Genomic DNA, 27,621 nt, shown 5'->3' with positions numbered 1-27,621 from the left:
CTCCCCTATGCTACTATCTTTCATTGCAGGGCTCTCTAAAATGTGCATTTTGAACTACAAATAGCTGAATATACAAAGTTGCCTCAGGGCTACTAAACCAATGAGATGGTAGCTTGTCACAGCCAGAAGGGCCAACATTGCGGTACCCTGATAGGAAAGATAATTGTCTATACCTTTTTATAATTTTGAATGTGTCATATTGGGACATAAATCAGTCCAAATGGATTTCTTCTTTGTTCCAATTAATTTCTTATGTATAGGAGATGGTTTTGATACTGGGGGTGTTTTAGAGTAAGGCCCTACATTTTGAATAGAATATGTGTTAATTGATTTCTTCTTCCCTTTTGATTGACAGGTATGTGGAGTAAAAGTGAATTGCTGTCAACTTGATCTTGATCTGAAGTTATAAAATGCAGACCCAGAAATGAGTCCTACCTTCTGGAATGGCAACCTGAAAGATCTTTTGAAACACACAGACACTGTAACTCTTTCTTACTTCACTTCATAAATAATGGAAATGTCAGACCAACAGCACTTCTCTTGAAGATAAGGCTTTGCATTCCCTTCCTGTTGCTTGGATATGAGTGATCACACATCACAGGAAGAAAAACACAAATCCAGCAGAACTTCCTTAAAGTTTAAGGAATCAGCAAGAATTATGCAGTCTGATGACTATTTTGCAAGGAAATTTAAGGCTCTAAATGGTAATATGGGCCCCCCTTCTTCTCTAAGCGCAACCAACAAAGGTGAAAGCAGCAACCCAGCCAATGGTACCCCAGCTATGCCTAAGATGGGTGTCCGAGCCAGAGTATCTGAATGGCCTCCTAAGAAAGATTGTACCAAGGAATTAAGCAGAGCTACATGGGAAAGTAGACCTCAAGTTAGTTATGACGGTGCTGGGTCAGCAAATGGTGATCAGAATGAGGGGCAGCAAAAAGAACCCCTTGATATAGAATTTGCAGAGGCAAAGTATGCATTAGGAGACATTTTTCTCCATTCACCACACAGAGGGCTTCACCCTATAAGACAAAGAAGCAACAGTGATGTTACAATCAGTGACATTGACACAGAGGATGTATTAGACCAGAATGCTGTTAATCCAAATACAGGAGCATCTCTCCATAGGGAATATGGAAGCACTTCATCAATTGACAGACAAGGTTTGTCTGGTGAGAATTTTTTTGCAATGCTTCGAGGCTACAGGGTGGAAAACTTTGAGCATAAAACACACATGCCATTTGGATTTCCTGAATTTTTTCACTGCGATCCAACGATTTCTCCAAGTCTCCATGCTGCAGCACAGATTTCCAGAGGAGAATTTGTAAGAATTTCTGGACTTGACTACATGGATAGTGCCCTGCTAATTGGTAGAGACCGGGACAAATCTTTCAAATGGAGATTGAAGTCAGAATCTGTAGAAACGTCACTCTTTAGAAAATTGCGGACTGCTAAAAGTGAACATGAAACCCTTAAATTCTCGTCTGAACTAGAAGAAAGTAGACTTGATAAAAATGTTCATCCTTGGAACTGTCAGAAGTGTTTCGCACATTATGATGTCCAGAGCATTCTGTTTAACATTAATGAAGCAATGGTTACCAGAATTAATGTGGGGAAAAGAAAAAATATAACCACTGGGGCATCTGCTGCATCACAAACTTCAACGGTAGCTGGACAGCTTGGAAGCTGTGAATCTCCTATGGGGAGTAAAGAGGATCTCAATTCAAAAGAGAACTTAGATGCTGATGAAGGTGATGGGAAAAGTAATGACCTAGTACTGAACTGTCCTTATTTCAGGAATGAAACTGGTGGGGAAGGTGATAGGCGGATTGCGCTCTCTAGGGCAAACTCGGCCTCCTTTTGTGCAGGAGATAGTTGTTCTTTTGAGTCTTCACTAAGTTCACATTGCACGAATGCCGGTGTTTCGGTGCTGGAAGTACCCAGAGAGAATCAACCAATCCACAGAGAGAAAGTGAAACGTTATATCATTGAGCACATTGATCTTGGTGCATATTACTATAGAAAGTTTTTCTATGGAAAAGGTAAGCAATTTTTTCTGGAATCTCTTGCTCCCAAAGGTTTCGGAGCATTTGCTGAACTTGAGTAGTGTTGTGAGATATGAAAATATCTAATGTAAAATGAAGCTCTGCTTTTTAAATATGTGTCTTGGAGGGCATCATTATGACCCTCCTTAAAGTATTGAAAGCCCCCACCTACTTATTTAATATTAATGATTTACTATTGGGGTTGTGTTTCTTTGACTTTTCATGTCATGTTCTTACATAAGCTTTGACATTTTTAATGAAAACAATAATCTGGTCTCCTATTCTGAACTACAAGATTAAAGGAGTTAGGACTGTGAGAAATATTCTTTAGGAGAGTATCACACTGTCAGTAGTTGCAGCATCATTGTTTGCAAGTAACAACAACACCACCTTTATTGTCAATGTACAATCTATGTACAGTGAAATTAACAAAAAACTGTCTTCCATCAAAATGCCATAAGTGATATGTTCTTACAGTGGTACCTCGGTTTGCGGCCGCAATCCGTTCCGCGGAGGCGGTCGCTCCCCGAATCAGTTGCTCGCCGAAGGCACGCTTCTGTGCGTGTGCGAAGCACCAATAGAGCGCTTCTGCACACACACACACTGCGCAGATTGCTTCTGCGCATCCAAGCACCGTGGAACCCGGATGCAAACACTTCTAGGTCCGCGGTGGTCGGAAACCAAAGTGGTCGCGAACGGAGGCAGTCGCAAACCGAGGTTCAACTGTATTCTCTAACTAGTATTTTATACAAATAAACCAGCTAATTTCATAAGCACCTAATACATGTGAGGGTAGTGTGATGAGTTTTAAACTCTATACTTACCATAGTGCAAACAAGGGTTTAATATTGCTACAGGTACATTTAAAAATACTCAAAATGCCGCGTTTTAACTTTATAAAGTGCATAAAGTGTGATGGTCTGGATCCATGGTCTGGATGTGGCCCGCCAAGGCACAGGAAGAAGTGCCAGCACCTGCAACTTTATCTCTCAATCTGATCAGGAGATAGAGCTCTAACTACTCTTTAAAGAACTAACTCTTCTCTAAAGATCTTTTCTAAAGGGCAGGGAGAGAGATTTTATCTTCAGTCTTGATGCTAAGCAGCAGAACACTCAGATCAAAGAAAGAGTCTGGTGCCTGATCTTTAAAAATAAATGGCAGCATTTCCACCTACCCCAGCATTTGAGTGGAGAGGGTTAAAATGTGTGCATATCTGTCCCTGTGTATTTTGTGTGTGAGCGTGTTTGTGGGCTGTGTGCCCACATATCTAAGGAATGTGTGTATGGGGGCAGGGAGGGTGCTGTATGTGTAGTGTTTTTCTAGGAACGTGTGTGCACATTGACATGCATTGGCCATGTCAACCACTGGCATGTGGCCCTTGGAGAAATTGCTTTTGGGTAAAAAAAGCATTAAACCATATTTGGTATAATGCGTTCAATGCATTTTACCATCTTCCATCTAGTTTTGGTACAATGAGTGTATTCCCCTGAGTGTATTCTTGTTATTAAGAGTCATTCAGTAGTATGTTGTGCATGTGCATACACATGGTGTTTCTTTGTTTCTGAGCATATTTATAAAAATATTCAAACTATTTTCTCAAAGTTTAGGGGCCATTCTTACCAGTTTCATATTTACAAAAGCTACAATGCAGAATTGTAATTGTCTAAAATATGTATTAGGGGGCTGCTGCTTTGATAATTGGACAAAATCTGGGTTTTAAAACAAAGTGTAATAAAATTTAGGTATATAATAAATACCTGTCTCTACTTAGCTTCAAGTGGAAGAAGTTATTTTTATTTATTAGTAAATGTTTGTATGGTGTGTATGGACTATGAAATAACTTTTAATGTCAATTATTATTCAAGGTATGTGGTGTTAGGTGAAATACATTAAGAACATAATCTTTCTTCCTCTGTGATGGACAACAGAATATAGACAGAAACCCCATGGGAGATTGAAAGCTTCTATGGTGCCTCTGGACCAGACAAGATACATGCTTTAAGCCTCTTACAGAAAACTGAAGCTCTTTTGAACCTTGAAGGCCCAAGCCAGACCATTGGAGACAGCCTCAGCATGGATGATGAAGTCTTCCAACATTGCTGTAAAAGGGCTCTCCAACACCACATCCAAGATTACCTCCATCAGCTCAGAAAGGGAGGTAGTAGTACAGCCAGGTAGACAGTACACTAAAAGCACAGGAGGGGTTGGAAATAGCTGAAGGAACAACAGCAGGATTATTTAATGTTTTCTAGAAGTAAGTCCCATTGAGTTCAATGACATTTACTCACAGTCTAAGAGAATTTGAGCTGTGTGAACTCTGAAGGACAAAAGGAACGCACCAGAAAAATGATATATCAGTTAGGACTCATCAAAGGAGGACAGGTTTGAGAAAGGTACTCAAGCAAGACTGTAAAGTAACTAGTAAATAATTTTTATTAGTTTTAGCCATCTTTGCCCCATGCTTCAAATAGGTTTCCATGACAGCTCTCAAAATTTCAAAATAAAATATTTAATTAAAATGTGCAATCATAAGCTAAAAGCAACAATTCAGATTGGAAAATATAAAACAGTAAGTAGAGGAAAACATTTAAAATTCAAAAAATGGAAAAGTAAGGTTCTGTGCATACCTGTGAAGTACCGGTAATTTCAAAGAAGAAATGGGAATGAAATTTCCCACTCCTACTGCCAGTGAAGGCAAAGCTAGAAGGATAATATATTCTGCTTTTTTAAATCACTTTTTAAAAGAGGCATGTTATTAAACAAGTAATTGCTTGATTTGGGGACTTGCATTTGTATAAATAGTCAGATTTGGCAAAAAGAAAATTTTGTCTGTCCACCTTCCAAAAATGTGGGAATTCTTTGTATTAGAGCCATTGCGACTTCATTTTAAAAAATAAAATAAAAATGTGTTGGAATATAATCTGTATAAGCTAAAACCTACTTTCTTAATAGAAACTATGTATGCAGACTTGTCAGTTATGAAAATGATTAAAGCACATTTGACTAGCCTATGAAAATAGTCACAATGACATTTACTGCACTGTCAGTTTAACTATCCTCTTAAGAACTATGCTTATCCATGTATGTCAACTCTTACTTCCATATAAGTGAATAGCAGCTATTCACTTTGTGTAAGCAAAAAATAAAGTAGGCAAAACCTGCAGACAGTGGGTATCCCAACTTCTACCATGAGGAATCTAATATTCAACCCCCCTCCTCCAAACAGTTTCTTCTCCCCTTCAGTCCTTTCCCAGGAATATATTTTAGGAGGTTCTAGGCAATGTGGAGCTCCCATTCTGACTGCACATCTCCTTAACATGTAGGGTTTGAGGGAGTGGGAGGATTTGCATCCCTTGTTCTTTCTCACCCAAACGTCTGTGTTGTCCCTCAGTCATTCAATCAAAGTAGGAAAAATAGGTTGCAGGAAGGATTAGAACTCAACATCTCCTACCCTTGTCATCAAACTTAAAAGGATGTTAGCTAGTTTTGAATACACATAGGTTTTGACCATATTTTGTGGAGGCTTGGAAGGTGCAAATAAGAATTCTGTTCAGCCAGAAGGCTACATGCTACTCAGACTCACCTCATTAATGGCATTAGTATGATGATAAATATGAATTGTAAAGAGCCCTGTGTGTAGAGAACTAAGCCTTGGTTTCAAAGAGCTATGAAGGTTGATGCAAGGGGCCTGCCGTAGTCCAGTGGAATGTTTCTTCTTTCTCCTTTGAATGCCATATCAGTACAGTTCTTGGCACTGTCTCAGTTTTAAAGGCAAGGTGCATGTATGACTTGTTCGACTGCTATTCAAGAAAAATAGACAGTCCCCTTCATCAAATTTGTGAGGGATTTTGCTGAGTTATATATATACCTGCAGCTCAGGGAAACACTTCATGCATCTGATGAAGAAGACTATAGTCCACAAAAGCTTATGCCATAATACATTTTTTAGTCTTTCAAGTGCCTTTGGGTGCGGAATAACAACGTAGTTACTAAAACACTTGCATCTAAAATATCAATATCAAAGGAACATTGGATAGCAATAAAATGTCTGTTGACACAGAATATTTTTAAGAATCTGGTAGAGCAATCAAAACCCCACTTTGCATCAGATGGGGGTGGGTGGATTAGACTGGGCAGAGGTGTCCCTTCACCAGCTTTGTCATCCTCCCAATGGCCAGTGCCTGGAGAGAGACACAAACATCATTCTGCTGTTGTGGTGCTCCCCTCTTTTGTCCTCCAAATGTCTGAGTGGGGGTGGTAGTATTGGCTCTAAGCTCTTCCCCAGCTCCAGGTTGCCCCACCGCACCAAACCACCAAACTTCTGCTGCTGGGGAAGAAGGGAAGTTTCGACTCCTTTCTAAATAAATATTGCAAACACAATCCAGCCAGAGTTAAGGACATTTAAATGCCACTGACTTCAGTGAGGGTATTAATGATGTGCTTGATTTTTTTCCCCTTATTCTGCGTCCATGGCCATAGGCAGTATGCTTCTGAATACCAGTTGCTGGAAACCACAGGGGGCAGGGCAGAGTTCTGTTGTGCTCAGCTCTTGTTCTCAGGCTATCAATGGGTACCTTGTTGGTCACTGTCAGAACAAGCAGCTGGATTAGATGGGCCATGGACATGATCCAGCAGGGCAACTCACCTGTCAATCACATGTCAGTATTATGACATCAGAAGACTGATGGGTGGATTGTTCCACTTACCTGTCCAAATCCCTTGCTTGGTGTTTGCCAAGCTTGAGAACTACAGTGCAAGCAGTGTTGCCAGCTCTCTGCTTTGCAAGCCTCTCTGTGCTGCATCTTTCCACCCCTGATGTGAGAGGTGGAGAGGAACAACATGGGGCAGCTTCAAAGAGCAGTGCTGGTAGGGAGAGTTGGTTTTAATTGGTTTGGAAACTGCTTCTTCCTCTTTGAGCAAGGCACACTCCTCCTTACCATCACCAGATTATTGGGAGCATGCCTTGCCCCAACAAAGGAACTGTCAGGAGCTAGTGGGCCAGATGGGGAGATTTTAATTATTAATCTTAATTATAATTAATAATTAATCTTAATTATAGTTTGGCACACAGTTTGGAAGTTCCCTACCCCCACGTTAAATCAACAGGGCTTAAATATGCTTAACTTAGGTTGGATTGTACTTTGTGTGTGCATTTAGAAATGTGAGTTTTCGTGCAAAAGAGAGTTAATTTACTTCTAATATAGTTGAAATTACAGTTGCCTCATTTGGAAGGTGAGGAAATCTGGTTTTAAGAGAACCTGATCTGTGGATTGCCATAATTTCATGTGTGCCAAAATATACAAGACTAATTTCTATCAAAGTATTTCTTGCCCTGGCATCCCAGCATGCTGCAGAATGGGTCATAACATTTTTTTCATGTTTATGAAAAAATATGTTAGTTACAGATATTTGCATTTTTTTAAAATGGCTGACAGTTTTCAGCCACAATAGAGATCTATACTGAACAGATGTCCTAACTTGCAATACACTTATTATGCTTTTAGGTTCTGTCAGGGCGGTTGCTGGCTACCTTCAAGCAACGACACTCCAAACCATCTTGTCTTTAGTACTTTTATTGTGAAAGTTATTTACAGTGCAAGAGCTTCATGGAAACATGTCTACTCAGTACTATCAGATTCTCCAAATGGCGCTTTTTGGCTCCTTCCCCAGCAGAGTAGTTTGGGGACCCCAAATCTCCGCCCCCTGCGTTTGCGAGCCGCTGATCGCCTCAGTTCTGGGGTGAATTTGAAAGGACGCCCCTCTGCTGTTTCCCCGCTGGAACTCTCTGCTGGCCCCTCCTTCCTTGCTGATATCACAGGCTGCAGGTAGGGCTCTTGTATGCTGCCTGAGCCCTGGCCCGCTCCGCTCACTTCCTCCTTCCTGTCTCCTGTCCCTCTGCTGTTGTCCGAGCCATTCGAAGAGCTGGATTTGATGAGGGGTGGCTGTTCCCTGTAAGCCTACCCCCTTACAGGTTCATTGTCCTGCCTGCACATAAGACATAATAGAAATGTAAACAAATAGGTCTGAGGGACTTTCCAATCTCAACCAGTAACATTTATCTGACAGACAAACAGGAATTTGTCAGTCTAATATTTCATTATTGTCTTCTCCTCTTTATGTACAACAGAGCATCAAAACTACTTTGGAACAGATGAAAATTTAGGACCAGTAGCAGTCAGCATCAGAAGGGAGAAGTTTGAAGATGCAAAAGAGAAAGAAGGTTCACAGTTCAACTACCGTGTAGTGTTCAGAACAAGTGAGGTAGGGTTTCCGCCAGGGGTGTTGATAGGTAGTTAAAGGGCTTTGGACACAGTCCTATGGCACAAATTTGCATAAAATTTACATATGCTTATTTATATGCATAGAAGCAAATTTAAATAGACTTTCAGAAGGGAAAAATAAATGCTGGGCTTGCTGACAGGACTTATTCTGAGCTATGGAGGTGCCACGAGGATTCTCTGGACAACGTATACTGTATTATGCCCTCTGTCCTATATGTAATCTATTGGTAAGAGCAGGTGTTTGCTTGTATTCTTTCTCCTGTTCTGCCTTCCTTCAGTAACAGAGCCCAAGGTAGCATAAATGTGGTTTCCAAGCAAATTCCACACTGAGGCACTCACCAGCTTAGTTTCAGCAAATTAATAGCCAGACCATACCTTGGGACTTATGCCACCACCACCACCACCACCAACAACAACAACATGTCTCTTCATCAGATACAGTGTGCATGCACATGAAAGCTCATACCAAAATAAAAACTTAGTTGGTCTTTAAGGTGCTACTGAAGGAATTTTTTTATTTTGTTTCGACTCAGACCAACACAGCTACCTACCTGTAACATGTCTCTGTTACACACACACACACACATATGCTTACATGTCATTTTAAAAACTCAGTGCCATCCACACATAATACCTGGCAACCCCAGATTAAAAGAATACCAGATGTGCAGAAAAATACTGGATGTACAAAGTAGATAACTTAGGAAAATTAGTCTACTTTAAAAATGGGGACATGATGCTAAAGCCTGGGACATGGCAGGTGCCCAGGGGTTTTTCTAGTGCTGCAGCCTGCCCTGCTGCCCTGTGAACAAAGTTTGCTAAATAAATAATTAAACAAATATTTATTATTTATACCCTGCCCATCCACTGGTTTCCCCAGCCACTCTGGGCAGCTTCCAACAGAAGTATTAAAATACAATAATTTATTAATCATTAAAAGCTTCCCTAAACAGGGCTGTCTTCAGATGTCCTCTAAGAGTCTGGTAGTTGTTTTTCTCTTTGACATCTGGTGGGAGGGCGTTCCACAGGACGGGTGCCACTACTGAGAAGGCCCTCTGCCTGGTTCCCTGTAACTTGGCTTCTCGCAGCGAGGGAACCACCAGAAGGCCCTCAGCACTGTCCAGGCAGAACGACTGAGGAGAAATGGTCAGAAGTCTGGGAACTAGTGCAAAATACTCTCACTTGGGCAAAATACTCTCACTTGGGCCCTGTGGCAATGCCCCTGGTTTCCACACTGCTCCAGAAAGTAGTGAAAGGTAGTCAAAGAGAAATAATAAATTCACAGCGCTTTCATTTCACATATAAGATAGATATATTCAGTATCATGTGAGCTGACTTCTGCTCTGCTCACACAACAGAACTTCCCTTCCCCCTCATACCTCACGAAATCTGCTCCAGAGGGTCCCCTACCCTCCGGAGCAGATTTGAGTGGTGCATGAGAGAAGAAGAGAAAGTGAAGTTCTGTTCCGAAGGCAGAATCCCATTTCTATTTCTGCATGTGGACATGTAAGCACTTGCAAGGAGAAACAGGCAATTACTGGCAGCAATTCCCATAAGCTGCAGTGGCTGGAGAAAGTGCCACTGTGGTTAAAACAAAACAACGGAATCATAAATAATTATCTGTTTCTTTCCTGTTTAGCAGTTTGGTGTAAATAAGATGTATACTACATCTTGGTTCAGCACACTAGATCAGGGTCCCCAAACTACGGCCCCCGGGCCGGATGCGGCCCAATCGGCCTCCCAATCCGGCCCGCGACGACCCCCGCCGCCCGCTGCCGTCGCCCGCTCTTACGGCGCGCGGCGCGGCGACGGTCTTAAAAATCGGCAAAAAATCACCGAAAATCCTTTGTGCGCATGCGTATGGGCCTCTCCCGACCCAGAAGAGGTCATTTCCGATGCACTTCCAGGTCGGGGGAGGCCCATACGCATGCGCACAAGCGATTTTGGGCGATGTTTCCCCGCCCGTGTGCGTGTGCGCATGCGCACGGGCGCGCACTCCCCCGCCCTCCGGCCCGCTGCGCGCACACTCCCCTGCCCTCTGGCCCGCCGCGCGGTCGGCGCGGCGGGCACCGGCCCACTGCGCGGTAAGTCTGGGGACCCCTGCACTAGATGGATGGGAGCTATGGGTGATTCCCCCTGTTTATTACTAAGAGTGAGTGATACATGCTTTTTGCTGCCTGACACTCTGGTGATGTTACTCTGTTCCGATAGAGAGTAAACTTATTTTGCCCAGTCTAGATTGTAAGAAATATAGTCTTTAATTATTGTTGTTTGCAAGTTGTTTATAAAACTTAAAACTAATTGTACAACATTGATAAAGTACAGAAAATTAAATATATGTCATAATTAAAATATGCAATAAAACAAAACAGCACAACAATTAAAACAAGAGAATCAGGTCAAGAAATCAAGATAATGCTTGTGTAAACAGGTGCATCTTCAAAAGCTGGTGACATGCCAATATAGATTTCAGCAGGGAGTGCATTCCAGAATTCTGGTGCCACCAATGAAAAAGCTTGACCCTACATCACAAGCTGATCAACATTAGGCCATGTTCTTGTGTGCCCAGCTTTCATAGTGATCTATGGAATTGGCAAGAGAAAGGTGACTGCTGTGTCCCTGCTCCAGGGTTTGCGAGTACAGTAATCACATCTGAATATAGCCACCAAAGAGTGAGATTAATTTGGGCAAATATGCCCTAGACTTTCATACGGCACCTGTCTCTTACAGAATTCTGGAGAAAGTTAACATTCAGAATGACACAGATGAAACACAAACATTTTTCTAGGGAAAGAAGTAACATATCACACGTGTGTGTGTGTGTGTGTGTGTGTGTGTGTGTGTGTGTGTGTGTGTGTGATCTTGCCAGTATAAGCCAGCAGCTACCCACCCACAATCTCTGTTTTTTCTTCCTATTTTATGTACTGTAACCCTGATTTCCATTATTATCTTGGTTCTGTTCATGGGGTAACAGTGGAAAGTCCTTTGTGAAGTGCCACCTGTGAGGAAAGTCTATTCATGTTTCCAAATCTGTGTTCCACTGGGTTTGACCTGAAGAGTTATTGTGCCTTTCTGTACTCTTACCATTTGTGTTCAAATGCCTTTTCAATTTTGTAATTGCTATTGGTTTTATGTCATTCAGTATTTCCTTTTGAAGTTGTCTGATACCTCTAAAAACTTCGGTAAATGCCGTTATAAAGTCCCACTAAATCAAAGGGATTTAGTCCCGTGTGTGTGTGTGTATAGGATTGCAGCAGTTTTACATTATTTTATGGATGTGCTTATAGATAGGTAGAATATGATGGCTCTTGTAGAATCAAATCGTATTGGAGCCTAGCAGTTCTTATGTCAAAAATTCATTTTCCCTATTGAGGAATGAAGGAAATGGGTACACTTTTCAAAAATAAACAGATGGTGAGCCTGAGAGTGTAGAAGATAAGTATGGCTGCAGATGCTTGACAGAAGAGGATTATAAAAGTATAAGCAGGCTTGGGAAGAGAGTGGAAAGGAATAATGTTTTGAGAGGGGGAAGGGAGAGAGGGGATGTGACACAGAATTCCTCTTCTTTAACAAAATACTTTAAATGTCTATTTTATTTTGTGTTGTTGGATGTTCTAGCTATTTCTAGAACAACTATGTAAAGCACAGCAGGGTAATTTGTTGTAAAAGAATGGCATCGTGTTCAAGGTTTAAAAAATAATAGCATCTGAAGTCGTAGGAGGGATGCTAATTAAGCCTCATGCACTTTCTTAGGCAGCTTTAACAAAACACATACCAAAATCTGGTTGTCCACCATTAATTTCAGTTATAGGTAGTTTTTCAGTTCATTTTTCCTTCCCTTGTTAATTAATCATGGGAATCATGTGTATGACATTTGTGATAAATCTTTGTAAAAAGTTTCTCAGATCTTACATTGGCTAGCATACACAGAATTAAAGGATGCATTTTGCCATATAGTTTGCTGATGCAGTTTATGAAGTTTATATAAAATCTTCTTGGGGGCTAGAAACTGAGCCCAAAGTGATGGTTTCATGCTAACCTCCAAGTACTAATGTTGAAAATATACTGCTTGTGAACATGCTTCAATAGACACCTGACTTTGACTGTTGACCTTTCTGCTTATTTTATTCTTTTCAATGTGTGTCTTTAGTTGAATTTAGTTGTATTTTGAAGTTTTGCAAATTGCTATTGCCCAGCACCACAGTAAATTAAGCATAAGTGTAGCCATGTTCAGCATTATTCTTCAAGCTTGTTTAGGTTCCCCAACCTAGCACCATGTGCCAGATGAATGAATTTAGAATACTCTCCACAATTCTTGATAGTGCAGTTCTATGTAAGTTCAGTCAAATGCACTTAATCCCCTGCCAGAGCTTCCCATTCAGCGTGGCAAGGTTGGGGGTAAAGCCAGCACATACGGGGATGTTAGAGACAAGGCTAGCATGCATGCTCTTACTTCTCCGTACGCAGGTTCAGGCAGTAACAGCTTAATAGAGTTTGTACCTTCCTTTTCCTTGTTGAAGATTGTGGTACAATGATAAACATTTAGTAAGACTTATACTCTCGCTATAGCTTACCACGTTGAGGGGAGCCATTTTAGAAGATGCTATTCCATCCACTGCTAGACATGGCACAGCACGAGGTTTACCTCTTAAAGAAGTATTGGAATATGTAATACCAGAACTGAGCATTCAGTGCCTAAGGCAAGCTTCCAACTCACCCAAAGTTTCTGAACAGCTGCTTAAACTTGATGAACAAGGGGTAGGTATTGCATGCCTTGCCTGAACTTGTGTGCCTTTGAGTTGTCTTATTGCAGTGTTTTGTTGTCATAAATACATCTGAATTTGATCTGACCTGTCTGTGGAAATGCAGTTACTTACGATAAGTGAAGGAGATTTTAAAGGAACTTTAACAAAAGGGGACTTTCTGTTGTATTTATATTACAGTAAGATAATTTTGTAGGTTTCTTTTTTTTACATGTTGGCATATTTATATACTGCTTCAAATAAAAGTGGTTCACATAAAACAATAAATATACAAAATCCACATTTACACATACTAATCACAAGCACAAGTGGCTGTACCTTCCATGCAGGTAAAATACAGTTTAGTAAGCCATTTTAGGTAAACACGCAATATTAGAAAGCTGCACATTGTATTAAAGGGAAAATCATTGGTTTGTCAATCTTTCCCCTTTTCAGATTTTCCTTTCCTAATTATAATTAGCACACCTTATTCACAGTGGCAGTCTTCTTACTTGATATGGAATATATGATGGATCAAACAGCTGAAATTCTAATTGGGACTATTTAACAAGTTAACACTGCATGAGCAATGAAATGAACATATACTTTAAATTCAGAGTGAATAATGGTGAGATTAATTGGTTTGATAAAGCAGATCTATTCTGCAAGATTATAAAAGGCATATTGAATCATTTTATATAGAAATGCATATATAGATACAGAAAAAGAGCATCATTTTAATCAGCCTTATACAAATATGGTGAATAAGGTAAATATCTGCCTTCTTCTAAGGAGCTCAGGACACCATGTATGAGGATGTCTCTTTTTATTCTCACATGAGGCTACACACACACACACACACACACACACACACACTAATAAATAATTAACCAACCTGGGTTTTTTGAGCTGGGATTTGTCCCCTGGATTCCTCATTCCCAAGAGCAATATTCTTTATACAGCAGACCTCATTCTGTAGTCAGAGGATGTATTTTGACCAAATAAGTATTTTTCAGTGAGCCTTGAGCATGGCTGGATATCTGAAAGCAGTACAGAAAGACTGCTGCTTTCTATCACTTGGTTAATTTTTAATAGGAAGGGGAAATGCTAATAGAAAGGATGTAGGAACACTGGATTCATCCTATTTTGATACTACTAGAAGAGATCAAATCAATTGCTATGGCAAAAATAATCACCATTTGTTACAATCAATTGGAAGTACATACTTACATTATAGATGCTTTAGTTCACCTGCAATTGTTGTCAGAAATAAGCAAGCTGATTGTGTCAACAGTAGTTACAATCTAAAAGGGAACTTGTATAAACTCCACCCTCACCTCCACCCAAATCCTTCAAGTAATTGGGAAAATAGAGAGATGGCTGGTATTATTGCAAAGAGGAGGAGAGTCCATTGAACTTCAGGTATCTGAAATTTAAGTTAGGAAAAAAACAGTATTTTTTTCCTAAGAGTAACTAATTTCTGTGGTCTTTTTGGGTTGAATATTCTGGAGCTTTCAGTACTGGCATCTTTCATATATGCTGCTTTCTGCTTACACTGAGGTTCTTGCTTATGCAGGCAATATCTTAAATTAGTGCAAATGTATTTGCTCTGGGATCAACATAAGGTGTTCCATTTTGCTAGATGGAGATTTAGACAGTACTTTAATATACAAAGTGATCCTAAAATCACATTTCACTTCAAAGATTATCCCAATAGGTATAACATGTATTTTGGCCTCTGAAAAGAAAAGAAAACATTAGAGAGAATGAGGATACTTAGCTACAAATGATCCAATGATTAATACTGCACAGGGGCTTTGGGAAGGCATGATTTATCTGCCACATGCTAAAGAAGTAAAATTCAGTTAGTGTGCCAGAATTGGCATTAGCTGCTGTTCTGGGAAAGTTCAAATATGTCGATCCTAAACTGAAAAGTGTTTACTAGGGTTACAAAATATATCTGTCAGACCCTGTATTAGAGACTCTTTCTGTTCTGACTAGTTTTTTCCTAATTACAGCTGAGTTTTCAGCACAAGATTGGGATCCTGTATTGCAAAGCTGGCCAAAGCACCGAGGAGGAGATGTATAACAATGAGACTGCAGGACCAGCTTTTGACGAATTCCTTGATCTCCTAGGTCAGAGAGTATGGCTGAAAGGTTTCAGTAAATACCGAGCTCAGCTAGACAATAAAAGTAAGTTTTAATAATAAATTGTAATAAACACAAAAAGTATAAAAAAAGAGAATCTGTTATGCTAAAGTGCTTTCCTTCTGTAAATGCAGATTACACAGAGATCACAGGGACAGCATCTACACTGCATTTCTTTCTTCCCTTCCAATCTGAGCACAGTCACCCTACAGTGGGGCCAGATAGTGTTCCGGGCCTGCATGCTGATGCTTAGGGCCAGAGTCATAGCAACAGATGAGTTTTATCTTTGTGCAGTTAACTACATGCCGACCATGCAGAGCTGTCCAGACACACCCACACCCATCTCCATCCTCCATCCAGGCAAGCAGGAGGTATTATTACAATTAAAGGACATACTACAGGAATGGAGTAGGACCAGTGAGGGATGTAGCCTGAAGTGGTAGAGAGGCATGCTGAAGAGGCATGAGGACTGGAGTCGGACAGAGGGGCCTGGAGGGGCCACATTTGGGCCTGAGGTTCCTCATCCTTGCTCTAGGGAGACCAGACCCAGCAGCTGGTTTCCTTGGTGAGGAAAGCAAGGGGTTGTGTGAGTGGCTGTGTTTTGCGTGTTCCGTCTTAGTGGTTGTGCTGCACCCATTTAATGCCACGCAATTTTCACTTGCCACAGGACATCAGTTGAATACCAAATCACAATAGGGACATACGGCTTGGGAAGGGCTTCTGAAACTATTTGGAATTTATATGGAACTGTCATATTTGCTGGATGGTTTTTTGCAGCCCAGTGGTGGGGAGGAGAGATGTTTATATTACACTTGAATTTCTGCATTGTCTTCATTGACCCACTTGTGGACTTTATTTTCAGCTGATTCAACTGGAACACATTCCCTTTATACTACCTACAAAGATTACGAAATAATGTTTCATGTTTCAACTATGCTTCCATATATGCCGAGTAACAGGCAACAGGTATGTCTCAAGTCAGCTTTAGGGAATCATGCATGATTTCTTGTCTGAGAAGTTGTTTGTAGAATGTAATTTTCCTGTTGAAATGTTTGTTATGAATACTCAGTAAAAATTACTGTTGTTATTATTTTAACTTGAGGATTGCATATTGCTTAGGGATTAAAATGCTTAGGTTTATTACTTCTGTTTTCACCCAAACGTTTATTCAGTTAACTATTTTTTTCCCCATCTGGTCTTTCCATTCTTAAAAAAGAGAGAATAAATTATTTCACTGAATTGCCAGTATTCAGTGGTACAGATACTTCTGGAAACTTAAATACTTCCTCTCCTACCAAAACAAACTGAATCCAGCCTAATTTTTAATAATGTGCATTTAAAAGATGCAAGTATATGTAATTTGATTTTTCATGGTGTAAGTTTTGGTATTCTAATAACATATTGCTTGTCTGTTATGCACATAATAGATCATTATAGAGCAAATACAGTTAATGTTTGAACATGTTCCATTCTGTTCTAGTTTAGAATATCTTGCCGCATTAAGGATGGCTAAAAATGACATTGCATCAGAGGTTTTGTAGAATCCTAATGGTTGCAATCTTGAATGATTTGAAGTTAATGGGCTTTTGCCATTGGCTTGAATTGAATTATGATTTTCTTTTTTTGTTTTTGTAAGGTTAACCCTGTCTTTGCCTGTACTAATTGATATAAATAATACCTTTGGCATAAGTTTGCTTTATAAATGCATATAAATGGGTTTAAAAGAAATAGATATTTTTAAATGTATAATATATTCCCACTTCTACGAATTTAATGTATGAATAAAGGAGCCATTCACAAATGAGATTACTGCCCAAAGTGTAGCATTCTGTAAGCTAGTGTCTGTAGATAAAAGAAGCAACAACAGTTCCTTGTATATCTGCACAAAGAGTAAGGATTTCTGCAAACATATTTTTGGACTTCTTGGCAGATGTATAAAAGTTATTTCCTTATCTGTGGTGAATTTGTTTTGTGAGAATAGCTACAATTGTAGTAGTTAGGTTGTATGATATACTTAAAGTGGGCAAGTTGAGAATGTGGCAAAACTTGCAATTCTGGAGTTCTAAAAGAATAGCTTTGTAGATGTATAAAAATTAAAATAGTTTTGTAATATTTGGCAAATCACTTTCCTAGAAGTGGGTAGGGGTAACCGGCTGTCTTGTTTACCAAATTCACCAAACTAGGATCTCTTTGTTATTTCAACCACTTTATAGCTTGTTTTGTACCGTTTTAACTCAGGTGTACTTTCTATTGTTTTCAGAGGGAACTATTCCCAAGGCAAGTGCCCAGAGGATAGAATGAAGCCTTAGTTGGATAAAGAGAGAAACTCTTAATAGTAGACCTGCACAGTTCTATCTAATGAGAAAATATTGTAGCAACTCCTTTTAAAATGGAGCTAGAAATTATATGTGAAAAGGCATATAGGAAACGGCTTTAGAATACATCTACCTCAGTACTGTCTACACTAACCAAAACAGAAACTAGTGTTTCTGATAGGGAACATTTCCAGCCCTATAGCTAGAAATGCCAGGAACTGAACTTGGGACTGTCTGCACACAAAGCAGATGCTCTACCAGTGAGCTATGTCCCTTCCACTATACATCTTCCATATTTGGTCCACCTATGGTTTTTGGAACCATTTTGACCATTTAGGATGATACAAAAAAAAAAACAAATCCATCTGCCATACGAAGTTAATTGTATCTCCATGTAATTTAGAAACCCTTAAATTTCTTTGGGATCCAGTGCACATGCCCAAGGTGATTAAAATGATAGGTTAACATATCAAAGTTGTGAACAATGAGCTTACTGCATTTATTTGCAAATATTTTATTCCCTCCAATATGACACAAAAGACAGTATACACTGGAATAACAAAATGTTTGAGAAACTGTAATCTATCTGTGGATGGGTTTAAATTGCAAAGTTTAACTATTGTAGAAAATGCTTCTACAAAAGATATACTCAATGTTGATTTCAAATATTTTTGTTCCTAATTGCAGGCAATGACAATACATTAGACCCTTACTTTATGTTGAATGTTTGTCTTTGTCTTGGTTTTACCTAATCTGTGAGCATAGGAAATAACCTTTTACCTTGACCCACTTCTTCCAGAATTGTATGGTGTTTGTCACCCTCACTATTGTGTTTGCTTGAGCCACTCATTTCACTCTTCAGTTTTCTTACCTTTGCTTATATCTTTACCTAAATATCCCCTAATGTGTCTTCCTCTCTAGACAAACTAAAGCCTGTTCTTGGTTTATCCTCAGAATTTTCCAACCCAATTCCCCCCCCCCCCAGTAACAATCACACCCTTCCACGATGTTTTAGTAAACACTCATCAGTCTTTGTACTTTGGTATATTTAGCAGTAATATCATAGTATGTTCTATGGATTTCTTTGGATAAAATAATGTGGAAGTTTTCCATATTTAGGTAATATTAACCTCATTTGCACACTAAGCCGAACTATGGCTTAATTTGAACAAAACTGTGTACTGGTGAAAATTGTGGCTGCTTAGCTCCTTCCCTGCTGTTTCACTACCAAGAAGTAAACCATGGTTTGACTTATCATTACATATAAACTTGGGCTTACGGTTTGTCTCCCCCAAATCAAACCAAGAACAGTAAGCCGAGAACAAACTTTGGCTACAGATTGTGGTTTGTTTGGCGTGAGATGAACCATGAGCTCTAGTTCATAAGACTAAGCAAAGACATGGCTTAGTTATTGGTAGTGTTGCTGCAGGAGGAGCAAAGCACACTTGTTTGTTCACACTAAACCATAATTTGATTTAGAGTTATGCGCAAACCAGGCAACTGATATCTGAAGGCCCCCCACATTATTTTTTATGATACTGGATGCCAGTGGTATTTGCACAGCATGGGCACTTTTCAATAAAATGTGATAAGCACACTCTAGTAATCAACATTTAGCCAGCCTTAATGTGTAGAAGAAATAGCTAATGAATGTTTATTTTCTCTTTCTGTTGGTACCTCATTGCCAAACTATATAATGTAGAATGTACCCATGGAAGTATTCTTGACAAGTTAGGAACAATTCACATAAAATAACAAACTTTCCCTCTGAGACACACAGGAAGCTAAGATTCAGCATAACAGATAAAGTTGCTGCTGTCATCAAGGAACAGTCTTACCAGCCCTGTGGTATAGAAATTTTACTTTGTGTACAGGGCTTATCACATTTCATCCACTTATCCGAGTCATGTGGGAACTTCCCATCTTGGATTTGAATGGGATCTAGAGGTCTAGCCTCCCACTGAAATTATGGTTTGAATACGTTTATACATCCATTATACCTCGTATGATCACTGGCCATGGGATGTAGCCAGTTACTGTGAGCACTTTCTCCAATGAGCATTTCTTTAAATCCAATTACCTGTGAGCCAGAAATAGGCCACACCAGAACTGTCTGTTGCTTTTTCTAGGAAATAACTACGCCCTGCTTGGTCACTGATCAGGACATCCCTCTAGTTTTAGAGCGAGCAGGAGATCCAAACACACAGGTAATTTTTCACTTTGGCTGCAATATAGGGTGGGGAGTCTTCACTCTGTGTTCTGATCAGAACAGAGGGAGCTACCCACTCTGGTGTGGCCAGTACCACCTCCTTGTATTGGCTTTCCTTACACATCACAGTTAAAGGCTTCTCCTGTTGAACTTTTACCCTTGTAGACACCCTTTCCAGATCATTTCCTTGCAATATTTCCTCACACTTCTGCCATTTGCTTTTGTTATCTTTGGTCAGATCTGATTAATCCAAGTCAAGTTATCTTCTTGTCTGATATATATATATATATATATATATATATATATATATATATATATGAGTTATTGGTATGTAAGATTAAATGCTTCTTCAGTGTTTGGAATTTTCCTAGTTTAATCAGGTCTGATTGAAATATGTGATCTTTGTATGTGTAAATATTGACATATTATAATGCAAACTTATTACGAAACCACTTATTTTATTACTAAATTAAAATAAGCTTGAAGGTTTCCTGTGATGTCTTTTCATCCCCCTGCCCATTAAATTGAATGAAGAAAGATGCTTTATGCAATATGACAGGATAGCTTTGTTACTTTAGCTTGAGCAAGCAATTAAGGCTTACAGAAATAGATTGCTGTGGCTTTAGCTGTCCTATAATGGTCAATTTAGCTTGGGAAGCTTAGAGATGAATAAAAATATGCTAAAGGGACAGATTAGGGGTTGCATCCCATTTCAGATTATCTGGAAAACTTAAAATCACATTTGATTAGCATGTTAGGAAAAACAGAGCCAGTAAAGTAAATTGAATGTCCATAATTAAGGTCAGATCAGAACTAATACATTATTTTTAAAAGGTGGTAGATATTTCTTTTCTAACATTCTCTTAACTTGATACTCTTTCATATTAAAATTAAGTTCATTAATGCTGATATTTTACTGGATTCATATTTAGATAGACCACATCAATTAAGGTTGTGATCTACATTTTTTAAAAAAATAAACACTATTATCAGTGGACCTTACTTCCAAGTAAATATTGTGTTAGAACTAAGGTGAAAACTGTTATTAGGGTCTTGTTGTCAATATTGTGTTACTTTCTGAAAATAATCCCACTTGACCTATGTACTATATTTAAAATTCCAATTGAATTATATTGTTAAGAGTGTGTTAGAAGGGCAGTTGAACAAATAAGGAGAGAAAAGGAAAAAGAACTTGAAAACAAGCTCTGTATAGTAGTTACATACCATTTTCTTCAGTTTTCAGAACAGTATCTCTCTTTTTTTCTAGTCTCTAATATATTTTTCATACCTTTTTCTCCATTCAATTTGCATTCCATTTATACAATCCTACCGAGATCAATGTATTACATATCAATATTTAACTCTCCCTGCCTGTTCCTTGCATTTCAATTCCCCATTTATAATTATATGGTTCTATTACTGTTTTTCTTTTATGATGTTGTACAGACCTTTATGGTACTGATTATAATGGTAGTCTGCCATGTTGACTGAAATATTAGTTGTACCTCAGAAATCTCACCCAGTTTGCTAAAAATTTAAAGAATGAACAAGTTCCAATTTGTTTTATATGGTTAGGTTAATACAATTACATTAATGAATATGCTTATGCATGTTGGTGACAAAACTCAAATTCCTTTCAGGAACTATTGTTGCCCTTTAGAATAATTTAGAAAGGTTTATATTGCAAATGTCTGTTATTTACGATTCAACCCAATTAGCGCCTAATATCTAAGCCAAGCCATGGCTTGAGGCAAATATGTGGGATCCCAGAAAGGTAATTGTCCATTTTGCTCCTCTCTAGTTTGTTTTGCTGCTGCACTGTGCCGAGCTAAGTTATGTTTTGGCTTAGCATGTCATCCAAACTCATGAACCTTTGCAGCCCATAAGTGGGCCTTCTAGAGATCCCCTGGAAAAAATCTGTCCTCCACTCAACTATCTTTTACATGCCTTTCCTCACACAGACTGGAGTAGGCAAAAATGTTCATTCTGTTTTTACACTTTCCTGCAGGCATAGCCAATGTGGTGCAACTTCTTTCAGTCTGAGCCAGCATGGCTAATGATCAAGGCTGCTGGGAGTTGTAACCCAAATCACCTGGAGGTCACCATGTTGGCTACCCCTGAAATATTTACTTCTTGCTTCTGTTTCCTGATTTTTAACCTGTTACTGTTAACAGATGAATCTGAAATCAAAGGTACTATGTCACCTTCTGCAACTTTGGAATAATTTGAATATCTGGGAAACCACATCTGATCAGTACATGAACTTTTATTTTGGTGATGTGTTAGCAGAGATAAAACTCACTTCCATAGAGCCTTTGGGCAGAATTCAGCATTGCCCCAAGGAGATCATTCCATCGACACAATTACTTTTGCTTGCCAGACAAAATGAACTTCTCCCTCTGCACCCTGTTCTGGGGGCTCTCCTGACCCTCCCAATCAGATATGGGGAGGGCATTGGTGTGAAGGTGAGGGAGGGGGGTAACTTCTGTTGATCTCTTAGGACTTGTTGCACTAGTTCAATCCAGTCCAATGACTTTAGTCCACCTGTACTGTAGACCGAAATATTTATGCCCCACTAAAAACATGCTGAATTTAGTGTCTGTAGCTGTAAAATGTATTGCAGCTACTGGCTTATAATGGTATGGCAAAACTTTCATTGATTTTAATAGAGTTGGGTTGTACCCTATGCCATAAATTAGTGTGCACCAGATGCATACCCACAGTTGTGATTTTCATTTACATACCAGTATCTATGTCATCTAGGTAAAGGTAAAGGGACCCCTGACCATTAGGTCCAGTCGTGACCGACTCTGGGGTTGCGCGCTCATCTCGCATTATTGGCCGAGGGAGCCGGCGTATAGCTTCCAGGTCATGTGGCCAGCATGACAAAGCCGCTTCTGGCAAACCAGAGCAGCACATGGAAACGCCGTTTACCTTCCCGCTGTAGCGGTTCCTATTTATCTACTTGCATTTTGACGTGCTTTCGAACTGCTAGGTTGGCAGGAGCTGGGACCAAGCAACAGGAGCTCACCCCGTCACAGGGATTCGAACCGCTGACCTTCTGATCAGCAAGCTCTAGGCTCAGTGGTTTAACCACAGCGCCACCTGTGTCCCTTATCTAGGTAAAGGTAAAGGGACCCCTGACCATTAGGTCCAGTCGTGACCGACTCTGGGGTTGCGTGCTCATCTCGCATTATTGGCCGGGGGAGCCGGCGTATTGCTTCCAGGTCATGTGGCCAGCATGACAAAGCCGCTTCTGGCAAACCAGAGCAGCACATGGAAACGCCGTTTACCTTCCCGCTGTAGCGGTTCCTATTTATCTACTTGCATGTAGATGTATGTCATCTACATCATTTCAAAAGCCACTAATACAGGTAGGTAATGTTTTAAGTAAAATTCAATTAAAACAGCTCAGGATACAGCAGAGGTCACATCTCCAATTTTCCACCAGCTTAATCCTGGACATCCCAAATTAATACAGTAAACAAAAAGGTATTGCAATGTTTCCAAAAGCCCTGAGATCGAAACTTTCTGGTAGATGGACTTAACAGAGACTTTGTGTTGCTTCAGTATTTCCTTTCACTGGCAGCTCTGCTTTTAAGCTAACAGAGGGAAGCTGAAATAGCTTCTGGTTTACTATTATGGACTGCTGAAGTAAAAATTCATCAGAACACTGCATGTGAACTTCGGTATGTGTGGAGCTCCTGGATTGTGACATTTCCAACACCTTTTCAGCTTTCCAAATAATTACAGAAATTGTGGATGTTTTAATTGCAGACTTGTTACATTGTTACAAGTTATATAAATTGATATTAGGTTATGTTACTTAAGATATGTTACTCCAAAATATCATCTTTAGCTATAATATGAATGTCTGCATGTACATGTTTGGAACAGTATCCAAAGGACCACATGAGAGATTCTAAATGTGTGCCAGGGTATCTGAGGTCCCCTTTCTTTCACAGACTCTGCTGCAGACACACTACCCAAAAAGAAAGCTGTTTCCAAAAGTTTGGGAAGCTACTGTAATAGTGGGGAAAGCTGCAGCTGGAAATAAACGGCAAAAGCTGTGTTGCACACATGAACCGCTTCAACATACATTTAGGAATCCTTAGATCTTGGCCTGCCTTTGCCCATTGCTGCATTTCCAAACTTAATTGAAATAAAAATTGTACTGCAAAGATATTTGGTGACTTGTGTTATGGCGCGGAAAGATTGGTTTAAAATGTTGAGAATTTCTAGTAGATATAGAAACCACTACAGTGAGGAAAAACATCTTAAGGAAACAAGAAATGTTGTATTTCAGATATGAAAAGTTATTTTGCATCTTGGAAATGATGAGCAACAAAATGATTGAAAGGCTATTTAGTGAGGGTCTGTGCTTCATATACTTGAACCCGATTGGTTTAAGATTTTACCTATTCTCAACCCACCACTTTCCCCTTTTTAAAGAGCTGTGTATTTCAAACGGTATAGACATGACCTGTAAAATATACTTAGGTTGGGTGCTGCCTGTGCCAAGACAAGAGCATTGCGACTCATCAAAGTGTAGGCTTTTAAAAAATACATAATTGCCGTTTTTAATAGTTTTCTTTTTTTCTAGTGGATGTGAAGGAAATTGTAGTCACCATTTTAATGGTTTTTTGTTTGTTTGTTTTGCCTCTAGCTTTTAAGGAAAAGGCACATAGGAAATGACATTGTTACCATTGTCTTCCAAGAGCCTGGAGCGCTTCCTTTTACTCCAAAAAATATCCGTTCTCATTTTCAACATGTGTTTGTCATTGTTAAAGTCCACAATCCTTGCACTGAAAATGTGTGCTATAGGTGAGTACAGGTTTGTCGATTGCCTTAGTTTCTTAGGCTTTCATTGGAAATTGCTGGGGCCATTGTTTATTTGCTTTATTAGCCTTTTCTGCATTTTCCATGTACCTGTGCTCCCAGCTCACCCAGCCAACCATCATGGCACTAACCGCCCCCTTCCACTCAATGAATGAGCCTAGTGGCCATATCCTTGCCAGTGGGGGCTGGCAGCAAGCCCCCAAATGGGTTGCCTCAGGGAGGGGCTAAACCACACTGGGACCCACTGGATTCACTGCCATCGGATGATGGAATTTCTTCTAGTTGTCCTGTACCTCCTCATCTTTGGCCACAGTGAGCAATCAGAGTACAGATGGATGGTGGGTGTACTGCTCCAAAAAGCCCAACTGATGGCTCGAGAGGGTTTGGATTGCACCCTAAAGCCAAAAATGATAGTACTTTAAAAAAATATTAGTAAGGTTCAGGAAACCTGGTAGCTTCAATAAAAATAAGTTGTATGGTACCTGTCAGAGACACTGATGCGGCTACTCTAGAGTAACGACTCCTCGCAGCATAGTCCTTTTAGACTTTTATTAAGTGCTGATTATTTACAGTGCTCAGAGCGATTTATATACATGCTTTCGGTCAGGTGTCAGTACCTCCGAATGGAGGTTGGCGCGTTTTTCTCCAGCAAAGAAGCTTGGGGAGACCCAGCCTCTTCCCCCTACGTTTTTTGTGCAATTCCGGAGTCGGGGGGATTGGCCTTCCCCCCGGGCTCCCCCCTTCCTGTCCCACCTGGGTCAGTGGCTCCGCAACCTTGCCTGAGCCTCGGACACCACTTCCTGATTCTCCGCTGGAGGCAGAGCTCTCCCTGCTCTCCCCAGCGCTTGGGGATGGGCTGGACCTTAAGATGGGAGGGACCTCTCGGTATCCCCTGTCCCTCACAGTACCAATAGAATGTAGTCATCTATATTTAAATCTCTGAATTATTCAAGGAAAAGAAGCAATCTTATGAAAGCTGAGCCCTATTGCTAATACACATTTCTATATGCATGGGACTCTAGACTGGAGAAGAGGGGTAACCGACTTAGTTCCAAGGTAGCCCATAATAAATCATGGCATGCTTATATGTTCAAACCATGAATCAATACTGTATAGAAGTGTATTCTAGGCATATGGCATCAAAAACTGTGCATTTGTTTATACACTAGTACATATATTTAGTGTTCATGTACATGCATATATAACACACCATTTTATGATGGGTTGGTACATCAGCATTTGTGTTCTGTGAATATTTAATTTTTTGATGCAGCACATTTTCAATTTGATAAAAAATAGATATTCAGTTAGGAAGAGTTCTATAGGGGGTTGGACTGGATGATCCTAGTGGTCCCTTCCAACTCTACAATTCTATGATTTTATTTTTCTCATTTTGCTGCAAATGTAATTCCTGACAATTCCTGACAATTTCTGCTTTTGAAGAGTTTTGAGGTAGTTTATTATATAATTTTTTCTTGTCCTCGGTAAGTGCATGAATATCTTATGTATAAACAAATAATGTTTTAGTTAAAATAACTTACAAAACATTGATCCTATAATAAGTTTCCTTTACTTTCTAGTGTTGGAGTTTCAAGGTCAAAAGATGTACCACCTTTCGGGCCACCAATACCTAAAGGAGTGACTTTCCCTAAATCAGCAGTTTTCCGGGACTTTCTTTTGGCCAAAGTTATTAATGCAGAAAATGCAGCACACAAGTCAGAAAAATTTCGAGCCATGGCCACTAGAACACGGCAGGAGTACTTGAAAGATCTTGCAGAAAACTTTGTTACTACTGCTACAGTAGACACGTCAGTCAAGTTCAGTTTTATTACGCTGGGAGCAAAGAAAAAAGAGAGAGTGAAACCAAGGAAGGATGCCCACTTACTCAGCATTGGAGCAGTGATATGGAATGTGATAGCACGAGACTTTGGTCAGTCCCTTGATATTGAATGTCTTCTTGGTATCTCAAATGAGTTCATCGTGTTGATTGAAAAGGAATCAAAGAACGTTGTTTTCAACTGCTCCTGCAGAGATGTTATTGGATGGACATCTGGATTAATGAGTGTTAAAGTTTTTTATGAAAGAGGAGAATGTGTTCTTCTCTCAGCACTTGATAACTGTGCTGATGACATCAGAGAAATGGTTCAAAGACTGGAAGTAAGTCTTTTAAGCTCTTGGCAATTTCAAATGCTATTGTCAGTAATTTTTCAAGATAATGGAGATGGATAAATATGATACCTGACTATAGAATTTTAAAAATGAAAAATTTACCGGACCATTTCAAGAGTATTTCTGTATTACAGGCTTAAACTGGAAATGTGGCAGCTGTAGTCTGAAACAGAATTGTCCCTTTTTAGTACAGTTAGGGTTGCCATATTTCAAGAAGTAAAAATCCAGACAATTCTACTAAGCATAACAGAAAATTCACTTAATTCAGATTCTCTTTAAGTGTGTTAAATTGTTCAGATATATAACCTGACCCAGTCAAATGAGTCAGGTTACAATAATTTAGCATTGAAAAGGGTGATCTGTACCTGTAAGTATTTCAGTAAATTACTATTTTGCTTCCTTGTTCAAAATCAGCAGCTGCTAAGTCTTCTACAAACAAAACAGTCCCTGAATAGTTATAATAATCAGTAAGAGAAATGTACTCTCTTAGAAACTGGACACAGGACAGATGGTTGCTCCAGGGGCATCAAACGTTAGAGCTTGGAGAAGAACATCTTTATTCAGAAATCTCTAGTCAACCATAAAAGACAAAAATACTATTACCTACCCAAGGGGTAAATTAGTGCATGTGACTTTGCATTGTTTGAAAGCAGTTCATTACATGTTTCAGAAGGCTTGTGTCCAGTGAGGGAGATGTGAAGACTTGGTAAAAAAAAATTGAAAAGTGGTGGAAAAGAAATGGGTGTAGGAAAAGTGGGTGTGGGTGTGCATGCAAGGCTAGAAACAGATTACTGAACAATTGGTAGTTGGGAGTTGGGAGGGGGGATCTCTTAGGAAATGTACTATTCAGAATGTGTAATACTAATGTGTATAAAA

The 27,621-nt window shown here is 39.6% G+C and overlaps 1 protein-coding gene across 5 annotated transcripts in view; it reads left to right on the top strand.

The window, feature by feature from the left end:
- Nucleotides 1-27,621, top strand: part of SIPA1L2 (signal induced proliferation associated 1 like 2) — an 84,284-nt gene that overhangs the window by 14,534 nt on the left and 42,129 nt on the right. For 3 of the 5 annotated variants that reach the window (XM_035108446.2, XM_060272852.1, XM_035108447.2), the window contains exons 2-9: nucleotides 356-2,039; nucleotides 8,170-8,303; nucleotides 12,893-13,081; nucleotides 15,084-15,258; nucleotides 16,076-16,179; nucleotides 19,658-19,735; nucleotides 24,404-24,561; nucleotides 26,157-26,733. In XM_035108446.2, coding sequence (XP_034964337.1) covers nucleotides 581-2,039; nucleotides 8,170-8,303; nucleotides 12,893-13,081; nucleotides 15,084-15,258; nucleotides 16,076-16,179; nucleotides 19,658-19,735; nucleotides 24,404-24,561; nucleotides 26,157-26,733 — 2,874 coding nt within the window. In that variant the 5' untranslated portion in view covers nucleotides 356-580. The remainder of the gene's footprint in view (nucleotides 1-355; nucleotides 2,040-8,169; nucleotides 8,304-12,892; nucleotides 13,082-15,083; nucleotides 15,259-16,075; nucleotides 16,180-19,657; nucleotides 19,736-24,403; nucleotides 24,562-26,156; nucleotides 26,734-27,621) is intronic. The other 2 variants (XM_035108448.2, XM_035108449.2) reach the window with 1 other exon arrangement.

The sequence above is a fragment of the Zootoca vivipara genome, chromosome 3 (genome assembly GCF_963506605.1).
Source record: "Zootoca vivipara chromosome 3, rZooViv1.1, whole genome shotgun sequence".
Taxonomy (NCBI): domain Eukaryota; kingdom Metazoa; phylum Chordata; class Lepidosauria; order Squamata; family Lacertidae; genus Zootoca; species Zootoca vivipara.
This window is presented reverse-complemented; position numbering and strand designations above follow the sequence as displayed.